This window comes from Mizuhopecten yessoensis, unplaced genomic scaffold (assembly GCF_002113885.1).
Source record: "Mizuhopecten yessoensis strain PY_sf001 unplaced genomic scaffold, ASM211388v2 scaffold7763, whole genome shotgun sequence".
Lineage (NCBI taxonomy): Eukaryota > Metazoa > Mollusca > Bivalvia > Pectinida > Pectinidae > Mizuhopecten > Mizuhopecten yessoensis.
The window spans coordinates 484,170-501,683 of record NW_018407210.1 but is presented as its reverse complement, the minus strand read 5'-3'; the positions used below and the strand labels follow the sequence as shown (position 1 = coordinate 501,683).

The 17,514-nt window shown below is 35.9% G+C and overlaps 1 protein-coding gene across 4 annotated transcripts in view; it reads right to left on the bottom strand.

The window, feature by feature from the left end:
- The window catches only part of LOC110454315 (synapse-associated protein 1-like), an 89,681-nt gene that overhangs the window by 59,840 nt on the left and 12,327 nt on the right, over positions 1–17,514 (bottom strand). For 3 of the 4 annotated variants that reach the window (XM_021503758.1, XM_021503761.1, XM_021503760.1), the window contains exons 4-7: positions 16,696–16,835; positions 15,863–15,954; positions 11,513–11,575; positions 10,280–10,318 (exon numbers count right to left, since the gene is read on the bottom strand). In XM_021503758.1, coding sequence (XP_021359433.1) covers positions 10,280–10,318; positions 11,513–11,575; positions 15,863–15,954; positions 16,696–16,835 — 334 coding nt within the window. The remainder of the gene's footprint in view (positions 1–10,279; positions 10,319–11,512; positions 11,576–15,862; positions 15,955–16,695; positions 16,836–17,514) is intronic. The other variant, XM_021503759.1, reaches the window with a different exon arrangement.

The window sequence follows — 17,514 nt, the reverse complement described above, 5'->3', positions numbered from 1 at the left end:
AGGAAGCCATCAGCCAAATATGAAGATTCTATACCTTTTAGTTCTTCAGAAGAAGTCGTTTGAAGTTTTTGACATATTTGACCCCTGTGACCTTGAAAGTAGGTCAAACTAATTTTCATTCTCAAACTTTGTTGGTCTCTATCCCAGGAAGCCACCAGCCAAATATAAAGATTCTATACCTTTCAGTTCTTTAGAAGAAGTCGTTTGAAGTGTTTGACACATTTGACCCCTGTGACCTTGAAAGTAGGTCAAGGTCATTTTCATTCTCAAACTTTGTTGGGCTCTATCCAAGGAAGCCATCAGCCAAATATGAAGATTCTATACCTTTTAGTTATTTAGAAGAAGTCATTTGAAGTTTTGACATATTTGACCCCTGTGACCTTGAAAACAGGTCAAGGTCATTTTCGTTCTCAAACTTTGTAGGGCTCCTACCAACGAAACATTCAGCCAAATATCATGACTCTAGGCCTGTCCGTTCTTCAGAAGAAGTTGTTTAAAGGAAAAGTTGACGGACGAGGACGGACGGACAGACGGACGGACGACGGATGGACGGACTGACGACGGACGGACGACGGACGCCGCACCACGGCATAAGCTCACTTGGCACTTCGTGCCAGGTGAGCTAAAAAAATGAAAGACACAATTTTAGGCAAAATAATGTCAATAAAAATGATACTGACATAGATTAGTATTGCACTAATGTATATCAATTTAATAAATGCTGAAATTGTGTAAAATTAATTATCTATAAACGTTTAAAAATTGACATTTTATAATAAAACCATGTACGTATAGTAATTGCATGTAAAGAGTTATCTTTTTTGAAAAACTTTACAGTAGTGAAATAGGTAGCCGGGTTCCTGAAGTACAGAAAAATGGACACATGTGACCCATTGATAAAAAAAACCCTGAATTAATGCCTGGATTGCTTTGAAATACTTTAATATTGAGAGAACACACTGTTCTGTCAATAATAAACATGCAATATTTATCAGTTTAATATTAAACATCAGAATATGCGGAAATTGTGATACTGTCTCCCTACATTGGATTTTCAACTAGGGATGCACTTCCTATTTCCGTTTATCAATACACTCCTATGACCTTAAACAGTTTTTAAGATATTGTTGTTTAAAATATGAAATTTTAATTTTAAAGCTTTTAACCCACGTTGACTTTTGACTCCAGCTAGCACTTCAAGTTGAACTTGACCTCATTACTGTTATAAAGATAATGATTCACACAGCTGGACTCTAGACCAAATGGTGCATTATAAAGCCTGTATTACACAATTGATCATACAAACAAAACAAAAATCATTAAATTTAATGCTAAGTGACCAAAATAAGATTATCAAATTTCAGACGGCTGATAGTTAGGAATGATTTCAAATTAGTTTCTGAGGTAAAACAACCTAGCCAGTACTTTGTATCATTTACATAAATACACCTAGCCAGTATTTTTGTATCATTTATCAGGTAAAAACACCTAGCCAGTACTTTTGTATCATTTATATAACAAGAGGCCCATTCGGCCTTACCTGAGTCCTACAGTATTTATTTTTGTTATTGAAATATGTACCAATTTGAGTTAAAAATAGTTAAGTATAACGTTAACTTAACTTTGTCAGGACCATGAGCTGATCATTCCTAGACCGATTTTCAGTTAGATCAGCCTATTAGAACTTGTTTTTAAGTTTGAAATAGGTATTTTCAAAATGGCGGCCGTGGCGGCCATATTGGATTTCTGATCGACCCGAAAAATAACAACACTTTGTCAGGACCAGGAGTTGATCATTCCTACAAAGTTTCAGTTCAATCGGCCTAGCAAAACTTGACTTTATGTTTGAAATAGGTTGTCAAAATGGCGGCCGTGATGGCCATATTGGATTTCTGATTGACCTGAAAAATAACAACACTTTGTCAGGACCATGAGTTGATCATTCCTACAAAGTTTCAGCTCAATCGGCCTAGCAAAACTTGACTTTAAGTTTGAAATAGGTTGTCAAAATGGCGGCCGTGGCGGCCATATTGGATTTCTGATTGACCTGAAAAATAACAACTCTTTGTCAGGACCATGAGTCGATCATTCCTACCAACTTTCAGTTCAATCGGCCCAGCAGAACTTGACTTTAAGTTTGAAATGTAAAATGTTAACGGACGACGGACGATGAGGGACGGACGACGGACGAAATCGGATTGCAATAGGTCACTTGAGCTAAAGCCCAGGTGACCTAAAAACACCTAGCCAGTACTTTTGTATCAATTATAAGGTAAAAACACCTAGCCAGTACTTTTGTATCATTTATATAAAAACACCTAGCCAGTACTTTTGTATCAATTATAAGGTAAAAACCCCTACCCAGTACTTTTGTATCAAATATAAGGTAAAAACACCAAGCCAGTACTTTTGTATAAATTATAAGGTAAAACCTCCTAGCCAGTACTTTTGTATCAATTATAAGGTAAAAACACCTACCCAGTACTTTTGTATCATTTACAAGTATAAGTTTGGTTAAAATCTAAATCATCTGTCGTGTGGAACATGAAAACTCCTAGATGTGTCATCAACTCAGATGACATCGGCCACAATCTTAAGTTTCAGATCCTTTCCCAAATGATAGCTTCATTATAGAACTTAGACTGACAATTGTAAAGACACCATTACAGTCGCTCACTAGAACTAAACTTACAATTGTAAAGACACCATTACATTCGCTCACTAGAACTAAACTGACAATTGTAAAGACACCATTACAGTCCCTCACTAGAACTTAGACTGACAATTGTAAAGACACCATTACAGTCGCTCACTAGAACTTAGACATACAATTGTAAAGACACCATTACAGTCCCTCACTAGAAGTTAGAAAAGGACATGATTAACTCACTACAGCTTAAACAATGATTTAGCTGACATGTTAAGACAGACAAGGAAACCATTTACAACAGTCCAATAGATCTTAGACAATGGCACATTACAATAACTTAACAGATTACAGCTATAGGAAGGGAACATTTACAATGTTGGTTTTTTGATTTCTTCTCTATTGAGAATGAATTAGAGAATAAATGATTGACAAATACAGCAAAGTGTTAAAGTGACAAACATTTATATAACATGCATGTACATGTACATACACATGAGTCAGATGAATGTTTTAGAGTACAATATGTTACAAGCCACAGCATACATTAACTTGTTTTCAAGCTAAAAATACCAGATAGTGTGGATTTTCATGAGAATTATACACAAGCAGGCGTATGTGATTTTTTTATAGTGAGCGAGGTGTTTGATTTAAATTTAAATTTAGATCTTACAGGAAAATGATGCAATATTAAGTACATTTTGTGTAAACAACAATAAACCAACACACCCATGGAATCTGTGCAAGATAAGATTGTTATCTTGTATTTCAACTATATTTGGGTATTTTTTTTAACAGTGCACACAATAATAAGTTTATACTTCAGATAATTTATGGTGATTGTTTGGTTGATGATATAATTTTACATTGGAGCTGATGAAATATGTTGTATTTACACACCATACATATATATGTAACTCCTACCTAAAACACTTTTTCTTTCCCCAAACATCAGATTAAACTAGAACTGTAAGCCAAAGGCTAACTAATACCCCTGCTGCTATATAAACCAGAACTGTAAGTTAAAGGTTTACTAAGGCAAAGCATTGCAAAGCAATCCATAGTCTCCCACAAGTATCAAGTATTTTGCACAAAGGGGTATAACTCCTTTAAAAAGGGTTGAAATCCCAAATTAAAATGCTGGTGCAAAACTACATATTAAGATACTGATCATTCATGCAAAGTTTCAATGAAATCCACCTGTTGGTTAAGGAGGAGTTGCACAGACAAATATTTCACAAAAAGGGGCATAACTCCATCAAAAAGGGTCGAAATCCCAAATTAAAATGCCGGTGCACAACTACATAAGATATAAGATATAAGATATGCCAAGGATATTTATTGTTTATCTAAGTGTAATGAGGGGCATTATATAGATCAAGGATATTTATTGTTTATCTAAGTGTAATGAAGGGCATTATATAGGTCTGAAGGGCATTATATAGGTCAAGGATATTTATTGTTTATCTAAGTGTAATGAGGGGCATTATATAGGTTAAGGATATTTATTGTTTATCTAAGTGTAATGAGGGGCATTATATATGTCAAGGATATTTATTGTTTATCTAAGTGTGATGAGGGGCATTATATAGGTCAAGGATATTTATTGTTTATCTAAGTATAATATAACTAATATTTCCATATCTTGATGTTTTGTAGTTTGTCACTAGTGAAATTACTTCAACCAGACAATGTGTCTCGTAAAATGAATTACCTTCACATCATGTCAGCTTATATGTAATATGGTAAAATTGATTTCCAATTTATAAAGTGATGTTGATGCACTAGCACAAACATGTCGGTCACAGCTGTCTTCACTGGACAACATGTGTTTGTTTATGAGTCGTAAAAATTATACCACAATAACTAATACACATGTGACTTATAATATATAAAGTTTATCTCAGGTACAAAAGTTTATAAGTCAAATAACAAGGTAATTAACCGATAGATGAATCATAAATGGTGAGTTATGATGTTAATACAAAACACTATCCTATTGCATCACCTGATTTAATATATACTGAATACAAGCAAATTCGTGGAATTAATATCTCCCACTGGCAGGACATATTGTAGGTAAACATTATTGAGGATAGGTTTAAACATGTGAGAATTATGCTGTTGAGACATAATGTATAGCTTGAAACTCGAAAAAAAGAAGCTTATAAAGTTATACAGACTTTTTATTGAACATGTAGGTATTACGGTGCAAATTAATCGTTCAATACAAGAAATAAAGTCCACTGAAAGTGGTCATTGAATTTGGTCGAGCCCTTAAGGCATTTAACCCTGGTACGAAGTTTGAAGAAAATTGGTTAACATTTGTTGCAGTTATTGCACATAAAGGCAGATAATGACGTTTTTCATTATTCAAGGGACCATATCTCCGCCAAATAAAGTCTGCTGAAAGTGGTCATTGAATTTGGTCGAGCCCTTAAGGCATTTAACCCTGGTACGAAGTTTGAAGAAAATTGGTTAACATTTGTTGCAGTTATTGCACATAAAGGCAGATAATGACGTTTTTCATTATTCAAGGGACCATAACTCCGCCAAATAAAGTCTGCTGAAAGTGGTCATCGAACGTGGCCGAGCCCTTAAGGCATTTAACCGTTACCAAGTTTGGAGAAAATAGTTTAACATTTGTTGCAGTTATTTCATGGCAACGAAGTGTGACAGACAGACAGACAGACAGATGGACAAACCAAAATTAATATCCCCCATTTCCAAAAATGTTACATATATATATTACATACAAGCAATTAGGTTTCAACCTTGTCTCCCTGATAAACAGTAGCAAGACAAATTCTGATTTGTCTTGGTCTATATGGCAGACTAATTTCTGACGTGTCTTGGTCTATGGCAGACTAATTTCTGAAGTTTCTTGGTCTATGGCAGACTAATTTCTGACGTGTCTTGGTCTATGGCAGACTTATTTCTGACGTGTCTTGGTCTATGGCAGACTAATTTCTGATGTGTCTTGGTCAATGGCAGACTAATTTCTGACGTTTCATGAAAATAACCAGCTATACAATATTCACATGATTTATATCAGTGGCCTTATGCCAGGGACAAAAGAGTCAGAGGTGACCTACTTTTTGTATGTGATACAAAGATGTACCTGTTTACTCAACTTAGTAACTCCATGTCTAATAGTAAAGGAGATATGCTCAAGACAAACTGGTCAGATGTCAAAAAATAGGTCACAGTGACTTTAATTCATTCTGTTAACGAAACCCTCAACCATAACATGATGTACTTGTGTACCAAATTTAAAAATGTCTACCAAATTAGATGGTTTCTTAAGATTGAATTGTATAGCAAGTATGTCCTATAAAAATTGGGAAAGAAAGGGAGGAATACTGAGGATAGAATATGAAATAAGGTGGAGAGCATGCCTTCAGTCAAATCAGGTAGATTTATAAGAGAGTAATAAACTTATTGATCCTGATATGAAAGATTTCCTATGAAATCTTTACTTAATTGTAAACTACAAACATATGCAGTACCTGTCCCACTATAATCTTAAACTTATGCAGTACCTGTCCCCGTATAATCATAAACATATGCAGTACCTGTCCCCGTATAATCATAAACATATGCAGTACCTGTCCCACTATAATCATAAACATATGCAGTACGTGTCCCCCTATAATAGTAAACATATGCAGTACCTGTCCCACTATAATCTTAAACTTATGCAGTACCTGTCCCCGTATAATCATAAACATATGCAGTCCCTGTCCCACTATAATCATAAACATATGCAGTACGTGTCCCCCTATAATAGTAAACATATGCAGTACCTGTCCCCTATAATAGTAAACATATGCAGTTCCTGTCCCCCTATAATTGTAAACATATGCAGTACCTGTCCCACTATAATAGAAAACATATGCAGTACCTGTCCCACTATAATCTTAAGCTTATGCAGTACCTGTCCCCGTATAATCATAAACATATGCAGTACCTGTCCCACTATAATCTTAAGCTTATGCAGTACCTGTCCCCGTATAATCATAAACATATGCAGTCCCTGTCCCACTATAATCTTAAACTTATGCAGTACCTGACCCCGTATAATCATAAACATATGCAGTACCTGTCCCCGTATAATCATAAACATATGCAGTACCTGTCCCCGTATAATCATAAACATATGCAGTACCTGTCCCACTATAATAGTAAACATATGCAGCACCTGTCCCCTATAATAGTAAACATATGCAGTACCTGTCCCCCTATAATTGTAAACATATGCAGTACCTGTCCCACTATAATCGTAAACATATGCAATACCTGTCCTACTATAATAGTAAACATATGCAGTACCTGTCCTACTATAATAGTAAACATATGCAGTACCTGTCCCCCTATAATAGTAAACATATGCAGTACCTGTCCCACTATAATAGTAAACATATGCAGTACCTGTCCCACTATAATAGTAAACATATGCAGTACCTGTCCCACTATAATAGTAAACATATGCAGTACCTGTCCCACTATAATAGTAAACATATGCAGTACCTGTCCCACTATAATAGTAAACATATGCAGTACCTGTCCCACTATAATAGTAAACATATGCAGTACCTGTCCCACTATAATAGTAAACATATGCAGTACCTGTCCCACTATAATAGTAAACATATGCAGTACCTGTCCCACTATAATAGTAAACATATGCAGTACCTGTCCCACTATAATAGTAAACATATGCAGTACCTGTCCCACTATAATAGTAAACATATGCAGTACCTGTCCCACTATAATAGTAAACATATGCAGTACCTGTCCCACTATAATAGTAAACATATGCAGTACCTGTCCCACTATAATAGTAAACATATGCAGTACCTGTCCCACTATAATAGTAAACATATGCAGTACCTGTCCCACTATAATAGTAAACATATGCAGTACCTGTCCCACTATAATAGTAAACATATGCAGTACCTGTCCCACTATAATAGTAAACATATGCAGTACCTGTCCCACTATAATAGTAAACATATGCAGTACCTGTCCCACTATAATAGTAAACATATGCAGTACCTGTCCCACTATAATAGTAAACATATGCAGTACCTGTCCCACTATAATAGTAAACATATGCAGTACCTGTCCCACTATAATAGTAAACATATGCAGTACCTGTCCCCCTATAATAGTAAACATATGCAGTACCTGTCCCCCTATAATAGTAAACATATGCAGTACCTGTCCCCCTATAATAGTAAACATATGCAGTACCTGTCCCCCTATAATAGTAAACATATGCAGTACCTGTCCCCCTATAATAGTAAACATATGCAGTACCTGTCCCCCTATAATAGTAAACATATGCAGTACCTGTCCCCCTATAATAGTAAACATATGCAGTACCTGTCCCCCTATAATAGTAAACATATGCAGTACCTGTCCCCCTATAATAGTAAACATATGCAGTACCTGTCCCCCTATAATAGTAAACATATGCAGTACCTGTCCCCCTATAATAGTAAACATATGCAGTACCTGTCCCCCTATAATAGTAAACATATGCAGTACCTGTCCCCCTATAATAGTAAACATATGCAGTACCTGTCCCCCTATAATCATAAACATATGCAGTACCTGTCCCACTATTATAGTAAACATATGCAGTACCTGTCCCACTATAATAGTAAACCATATGCAGTACCTGTCCCCCTATAATAGTAAACATATGCAGTACCTGTCCCCCTATAATGGTAAACATATGCAGTACCTGTCCCCCTATAATCGTAAACATATGCAGTACCTGTCCCTCTATAATCGTAAACATATGCAGTACCTGTTCACCTATAATAGTAAACATATGCAGTACCTGTCCCCCTATAATCTTAAACATATGCAGTACCTGTCCCACTATAATAGTAAACATATGCAGTTCCTGTCCCCCTATAATCGTAAACATATGCAGTACCTGTCCCCCTATAATCTTAAACATATGCAGTACCTGTCCCCCTATAATAGTAAACATATGCAGTGCCTGTCCCCTATAATCGTTAACATATGCAGTACCTGTCCCCCTATAATCGTAAAGATATGCAGTACCTGTCCCCCTAAAATCGTAAACATATGCAGACCTGTCCCCCTATAATAGTAAACATATGCAGTACCTGTCCCCTATAATCGTTAACATATGCAGTACCTGTCCCCCTATAATCGTAAACATATGCAGTACCTGTCCCCCTAAAATCGTAAACATATGCAGACCTGTCCCCCTATAATAGTAAACATATGCAGTGCCTGTCCCGGTATAATAGTAAACATATGCAGTACCTGTCCCACTATAATAGTAAACATATGTTTACTATTATAGGGGGCCAGGTCTGCATATGTTTACTGTTATAGGGGGACAGGTCCTGCATATGTTAACGATTATAGGGGACAGGTACTGCAGGTGTTTACTATTATAGGGGGTCAGGTACTGCATATGCAGTACCTGTACCCCTATAATCGTAAAAAAATGCAGTACCGGCCCCCCTATAATCGAAAACATATGCAGTACATGTCCCACTATAATAGTAAATATATGCAGTACCTGTCCACCTATAATCGTAAACATATGCAGTACCTGTCCCACTATAATAGTTAACATATGCAGCACCTGTCCCACTATAATAGTAAACATATGCAGTACCTGTCCCCCTATAATCGTTAACATATGCAGTACCCGTCCCCCTATAATCATAAACATATGCAGTGCCTGTCCCCCTATAATTGTAAACATATGCAGTTCCTGTCCCCCTATAATTATAAACATATGCAGTAACTGTCCCCCTATAATTGTAAACATATGCAGTACCTGTCCCCCTATAATCGTTAATATATGCAGTACCTGTCCCACTATAATAGTAAACATATGCAGTACCTGTCCCCCTATAAGTGTAAACAATATGCAGTACCTGTCCCCCTATAATAGTAAACATATGCAGTACCTGTCCCCCTATAATCGTAAACATATGAAGTACCTGTCCCACTATAATTGTAAACCTATGCAGTACCTGTCCCCCTATAATTGTAAACATATGCAGTACCTGTCCCCCTATAAGTGTAAACAATATGCAGTACCTGTCCCCCTATAATCGTAAACATATGCAGTACCTGTCCCCCTATAATAGTAAACATAGGCAGTACCTGTCCCCCTATAATCGTTAACATATGCAGTACCTGTCCCACTATGATAGTAAACATATGCAGTACCTGTCCCCCTATAATAGTAAACATATGCAGTACCTGTCCCCCTATAATAGTAAACATATGCAGTACCTGTCCCCCTATAATCGTAAACATATGCAGTACCTGTCCCCCTATAATAGTAAACATATGCAGTACCTGTCCCCCTATAATTGTAAACATATGCAGTACCTGTCCCCCTATAATCGTAAACATATGCAGTACCTGTCCCCCTATAATAGTAAACATATGCAGTACCTGTCCCCCTACATTGTACTTTGTTGCACTACAGGTATTTGAGGTCAATCTAGAGATATTTTACAAGAAGCATCATAAATCCGCCAAGCCAGAAAGCTATAAACAAACAAGAACTGATTGAAGGTGATATGTCCTACTCACAAGCCATAGTAATAACAAAGTACATACCATTCGGTGCAGAATTTTTCGTTTCCACAAACAAAAAACCTTTTCAAAATGATTTTAAAATTTTATTACAACCTTATTACTATTGAATTAATTATTCCAAATCATGATTCGATTGATGAAATTTAAATGATTCAGTTACATGATTTAATTCCAAGTAACTTAAATTTCTTTCTTCTTCAATCATGATAAAAAATCTCTCATGATCAGAATTTATGATCTGGTAACCTTTTGATTCAGCAAACGAAGATCAACCCCATAGAGTTGAAAATCTGGTTAATTACAACAAGACCTCTTATCTATAGTATTTACATCCTGATTGGAATCAACCCAGTCTGATTATCACCAAATGATAGCCCAGACAGAGCTTTGGACTTTATCATGAAATGTTTATGTTATCATTGCACAATACATGTACAATGTACTGACACTTGAAAATAATGACACAAAACATTTGAGACAAGTGTATAATCTTCATACTTCATACTGGTATGTATTCCCCTGCAAAAAGTGTTCTATGTTACAAACAGAATTTAGTTTGAAACAGAAAGCAGTGGCACTCAGTTTTGATAATAAACCATAACATTTGCTTTATTATGATAAATAACAGTGATATTTGTTCTTACCACCAAAAGTATGACAATTATGAGGTAATGTGGAGTATTCAGGTGGACATTCTTTTTAGAAATTTACATAAAAATATGTCACATCACATGGTACAAATAAAAGTTTTTTTCACACTTTCATTTAATTAAACTCTTAAACATAATTTGTTTTTAAACTGTCTAACTTTCAATATCAATAAAATTTGAAATTAAAACTTCCAAACAAGCACCTGAACTTTTGCAGTGCAAGGGAAGAAAATCTTGACATCATAGTGGATTGTTTACAGGTACATACAATAACGTATGATGTATAAATGTATGAGATGCTTAACTACAATAATTACATTCACCATACACAAATTTCTCTTATAAACAATGTAAATTCCATCACTTTCTTGTTGCCTATCTCATTTTTTATTTCGTTATCAGCACCTTTTACTTTGAATTACACGTATAAGTGTGTATGGAAACCATAACAATGCTTGGTACATATTCTGTCTAAATTGTATTTCAGGTATTTATGATATACCAGAAGATAGAGTGAAGCTTGTTTACCTATACCAATACAATTTCTAATCTTGTAAAGATGGAACTTTGGGTGTGAGTGTCCCAGGAGAAAATGACCACTTACCTTTATCTACACTTCCTACAGATGACCGCCTTGACCCATTGCTGGATTTCTCACCCGTGCTCCCTAAAAATATTTCGTTTAATTAAATTTACATACAATTTTACCTAAAGTACCTGAAAACTGAAACATAAAATGTTATAAGAGTGTTAATAAGAAGATCATGTCATCACTACTCTATGCTTGGTAGATAAGACAGGTCAGGTTGGTATGCCCAAGTTACAATTTAGCCTTCTTTACAGCATCCTCGATATCCAGGGGTTACGCTCACTTTCGCTCTCTACACCCCTTGAATATATCATAGCAAAATTGAAGGCACAAAGATAGCTGTTTGATTGGTCTCGGGTAAAAAAACCCTGACAAATCGCTAGACTGATGCCTGTCCTTTGTAGATTACAAAGTAGAGATGCCCAACTTCCAAGCCTGTCAATTTTTACCGCTACGTGACCGCGAGATTCTTTTGATGTACATCAAAGGATCAAACTAGTCTTCTCGTCTCATCTTCAAGGTGCTGCACACTGAGCCTTCGATTTTGCTATGACATATTCCAGGGGTGTAGAGAGCGAAAGTGAGCGTAACCCCTGGATATCGAGGATGACTTTACAGTTGTGAAAAGTACAAAGCTCCACAACTCATATTTGCTATATTCCTACGAAATGAAGGCATAAAGCAATAGTCAAAACATTAACATTATTTTAATGCCCCAATATATGCTCAATAACGAACACATTTCGTGGTTGAAAACAACAATTTATTTTAAGTATAAACCATGTAGCACTTACATGTACAGTTACAAGATATGGACAAAACAATTCCTCCTAATCTTGTTCATGGATTAGACCATTTTATCTTAACCACGTCACTGAAGTGTGAAATGTGGGTGTATTTCTGCGTCTACATGTATATCTAACAACACTTTTCCCTTTTAACCTATGCCTCAGAGGTGAACTGTAGTAGACAGCTGTAGTTCAGACTATTAATTTAAGTCCTATAGCTTCTTATCAGACACATTTCCATAGCCCTGGTATAGATCTACTAACATATAAGCATATGTTTGTGGTAGCGAATTATTTGACAGATTAATTCAGAGATTAATTGACAGAGGTATACCTGAAAAACTGATTGTGTCATAAAATATGCATGATTGTGATTTTAGTGAAAACTTTGCTAACTCAAGTCAAAATTCCTACCTTCAGATTAAATACTGATATCTCTAATAATGGCGTAACATGGATTTTGAGAACACCACTAGCTGAACTTCACCTATCAAGGGAATTATCTGATCATTTTTTTATAAATTGGTGTCTATATTACATGCATAAAGCTGAAAAAATATGCTTTTATTTTCACAAATGCAATCCGTTCCTTAATTAATTCTTCAAATTAAAGACTACCCATTTCTGACTTCAAAACGATCCACAGGCAACTGGCTCTAACACCAGTCAGCTAACACTTTTAAGTCATTTATAAAAACTCAGAAATTCCTTCAAAGAAAGTCTAGATTGAGACCCAACTATTGACAGGAGAAATGTGTGTTGCTTTACATATGTAAAGTAAATATATGTAAAGAGATTGATTTCTTACCTGTTTCTTGTGCCAGAACAGTAAGTTGTGTTGATTGTTTGATCAAGGAGACCCTATAAAAATAATTCCTCCAAAATGTCTCTTCATTTATCCTGAAAGAGGAGATTGAATAATGATTAGTAAAACTACAATTGTACATGCCGACAAACAAGTTTTTTTCTAATATAAGGGAGGTAACTAATAATCACACAGGCAGTTTGTAACTTGTCTTCTGAGTATCAAAATCACAAATTCTCTTTTGGTTCCACTCTAAGTACCAGGAAGACAATCAAATCAATGGGTGAAGGGGCAGAGTATGTACTGAAAGTTCAAAGATACATACAGACATATAATATAATATTTTCATCAAAAACAGTTTCCGAAATACCTTAAGGGTCCGCGTACCACTGCCAAAAAATGTAACAAAGTTTTGGAAACTGTGAATAATAAAGATGAAATATCGGTAAGCAAACTATAACTGACAATAGTGTTCTGAATGTATAATTTTCGCAGGAGACCAGGTTTCGGACCCTTGACTTTGGTCTGTCACACTATTGCTCTACCTGACAGCTACAGTCAATGGAAGGGTCCAGGCCCAACTGTGCTGTAATTATATGCAAACAGAAGTTAAGGGGGAGATACTGTATATACGATAAAACACTGTGCAGTGGTACAGGCATCCTTAAACAGACAAATATTATAATATTTCATATTCCAAATTTTACCAGATACAAATTTTAGATACCTATGAATGATTTGTGCTTTTCTTTACAGAGAGAAAAGATTGTGTGTGACTGTTGAAAACTGTGCATCCATGGAGATATGAACTGTTCTATACATTAAGAAATACATACTGTTTAGGTACAAGTTCAAATCTCATTTTCTGTAGGTTTGGATCCTCTTGAAGAGTTGCTGTGGCAATAGGGAACATGCTTTCAAAATGGAACTGGAACTGGATCCCAGAGGGAGGGTTGCGTAGGAAGTGCCGCTTGTCCTGAAACATGTCACAACAGATCAGAATTTCAAAGTAAACATGTTCAAACGTTTACAAAATAATGGATATTTCCATGATGATTTATTATTCTTTTAACTTATTTTAATTTGATATCTATTCTCAACATAGAATCAGCATACAAACATGCATGTTATGAAAAGATAGGTTCACATGTCCTTACTGTTGACAATACTAAGATTGTGTCATCCTACCATATATAGGGGTATCAAGGATGGGATTGTGTATGACCGGAGTCCTGAAGACTTAATGTTGACAGTGCTAGGCTTTGTGTAGGACTGGGACCTGTAGACTTACTGTTGACAGTACTAGGATTTGTGTATAACTGGGACCTGTAGACACTTACTGTTGACAGTGCTAGGCTTTGTGTAGGACTGGGACCTGTAGACTTACTGTTGACAGTGCTAGGATTTGTGTATAACTGGAACCTGTAGACTTACTGTTGACAGTGCTAGGATTTGTGTTTAACTAGGGACATGTAGACTTACTGTTGACAATACTAGGATTTGTGTATAACTGGGACCTGTAGACTTACAGTTGACAGTGCTAGGATTTGTGTAGGACAGGGACCTGAAGACTTACTGTTGACAGTGCTAGGCTTTGTGTAGGACTGGGACCTGTAGACTTAATGTTGACAATACTAGGATTTGTGTACAACTGGGACCTGTAAACTTACTGTTGACAGTACTAGGATTTGTGTATAACTGGGACCTGTAGACTTACTGTTGACAGTGCTAGGATTCGTGTGNGTAGAGAGCGAAAGTGAGCGTAACCCCTGGATATCGAGGATGACTTTACAGTTGTGAAAAGTACAAAGCTCCACAACTCATATTTGCTATATTCCTACGAAATGAAGGCATAAAGCAATAGTCAAAACATTAACATTATTTTAATGCCCCAATATATGCTCAATAACGAACACATTTCGTGGTTGAAAACAACAATTTATTTTAAGTATAAACCATGTAGCACTTACATGTACAGTTACAAGATATGGACAAAACAATTCCTCCTAATCTTGTTCATGGATTAGACCATTTTATCTTAACCACGTCACTGAAGTGTGAAATGTGGGTGTATTTCTGCGTCTACATGTATATCTAACAACACTTTTCCCTTTTAACCTATGCCTCAGAGGTGAACTGTAGTAGACAGCTGTAGTTCAGACTATTAATTTAAGTCCTATAGCTTCTTATCAGACACATTTCCATAGCCCTGGTATAGATCTACTAACATATAAGCATATGTTTGTGGTAGCGAATTATTTGACAGATTAATTCAGAGATTAATTGACAGAGGTATACCTGAAAAACTGATTGTGTCATAAAATATGCATGATTGTGATTTTAGTGAAAACTTTGCTAACTCAAGTCAAAATTCCTACCTTCAGATTAAATACTGATATCTCTAATAATGGCGTAACATGGATTTTGAGAACACCACTAGCTGAACTTCACCTATCAAGGGAATTATCTGATCATTTTTTTATAAATTGGTGTCTATATTACATGCATAAAGCTGAAAAAATATGCTTTTATTTTCACAAATGCAATCCGTTCCTTAATTAATTCTTCAAATTAAAGACTACCCATTTCTGACTTCAAAACGATCCACAGGCAACTGGCTCTAACACCAGTCAGCTAACACTTTTAAGTCATTTATAAAAACTCAGAAATTCCTTCAAAGAAAGTCTAGATTGAGACCCAACTATTGACAGGAGAAATGTGTGTTGCTTTACATATGTAAAGTAAATATATGTAAAGAGATTGATTTCTTACCTGTTTCTTGTGCCAGAACAGTAAGTTGTGTTGATTGTTTGATCAAGGAGACCCTATAAAAATAATTCCTCCAAAATGTCTCTTCATTTATCCTGAAAGAGGAGATTGAATAATGATTAGTAAAACTACAATTGTACATGCCGACAAACAAGTTTTTTTCTAATATAAGGGAGGTAACTAATAATCACACAGGCAGTTTGTAACTTGTCTTCTGAGTATCAAAATCACAAATTCTCTTTTGGTTCCACTCTAAGTACCAGGAAGACAATCAAATCAATGGGTGAAGGGGCAGAGTATGTACTGAAAGTTCAAAGATACATACAGACATATAATATAATATTTTCATCAAAAACAGTTTCCGAAATACCTTAAGGGTCCGCGTACCACTGCCAAAAAATGTAACAAAGTTTTGGAAACTGTGAATAATAAAGATGAAATATCGGTAAGCAAACTATAACTGACAATAGTGTTCTGAATGTATAATTTTCGCAGGAGACCAGGTTTCGGACCCTTGACTTTGGTCTGTCACACTATTGCTCTACCTGACAGCTACAGTCAATGGAAGGGTCCAGGCCCAACTGTGCTGTAATTATATGCAAACAGAAGTTAAGGGGGAGATACTGTATATACGATAAAACACTGTGCAGTGGTACAGGCATCCTTAAACAGACAAATATTATAATATTTCATATTCCAAATTTTACCAGATACAAATTTTAGATACCTATGAATGATTTGTGCTTTTCTTTACAGAGAGAAAAGATTGTGTGTGACTGTTGAAAACTGTGCATCCATGGAGATATGAACTGTTCTATACATTAAGAAATACATACTGTTTAGGTACAAGTTCAAATCTCATTTTCTGTAGGTTTGGATCCTCTTGAAGAGTTGCTGTGGCAATAGGGAACATGCTTTCAAAATGGAACTGGAACTGGATCCCAGAGGGAGGGTTGCGTAGGAAGTGCCGCTTGTCCTGAAACATGTCACAACAGATCAGAATTTCAAAGTAAACATGTTCAAACGTTTACAAAATAATGGATATTTCCATGATGATTTATTATTCTTTTAACTTATTTTAATTTGATATCTATTCTCAACATAGAATCAGCATACAAACATGCATGTTATGAAAAGATAGGTTCACATGTCCTTACTGTTGACAATACTAAGATTGTGTCATCCTACCATATATAGGGGTATCAAGGATGGGATTGTGTATGACCGGAGTCCTGAAGACTTAATGTTGACAGTGCTAGGCTTTGTGTAGGACTGGGACCTGTAGACTTACTGTTGACAGTACTAGGATTTGTGTATAACTGGGACCTGTAGACACTTACTGTTGACAGTGCTAGGCTTTGTGTAGGACTGGGACCTGTAGACTTACTGTTGACAGTGCTAGGATTTGTGTATAACTGGAACCTGTAGACTTACTGTTGACAGTGCTAGGATTTGTGTTTAACTAGGGACATGTAGACTTACTGTTGACAATACTAGGATTTGTGTATAACTGGGACCTGTAGACTTACAGTTGACAGTGCTAGGATTTGTGTAGGACAGGGACCTGAAGACTTACTGTTGACAGTGCTAGGCTTTGTGTAGGACTGGGACCTGTAGACTTAATGTTGACAATACTAGGATTTGTGTACAACTGG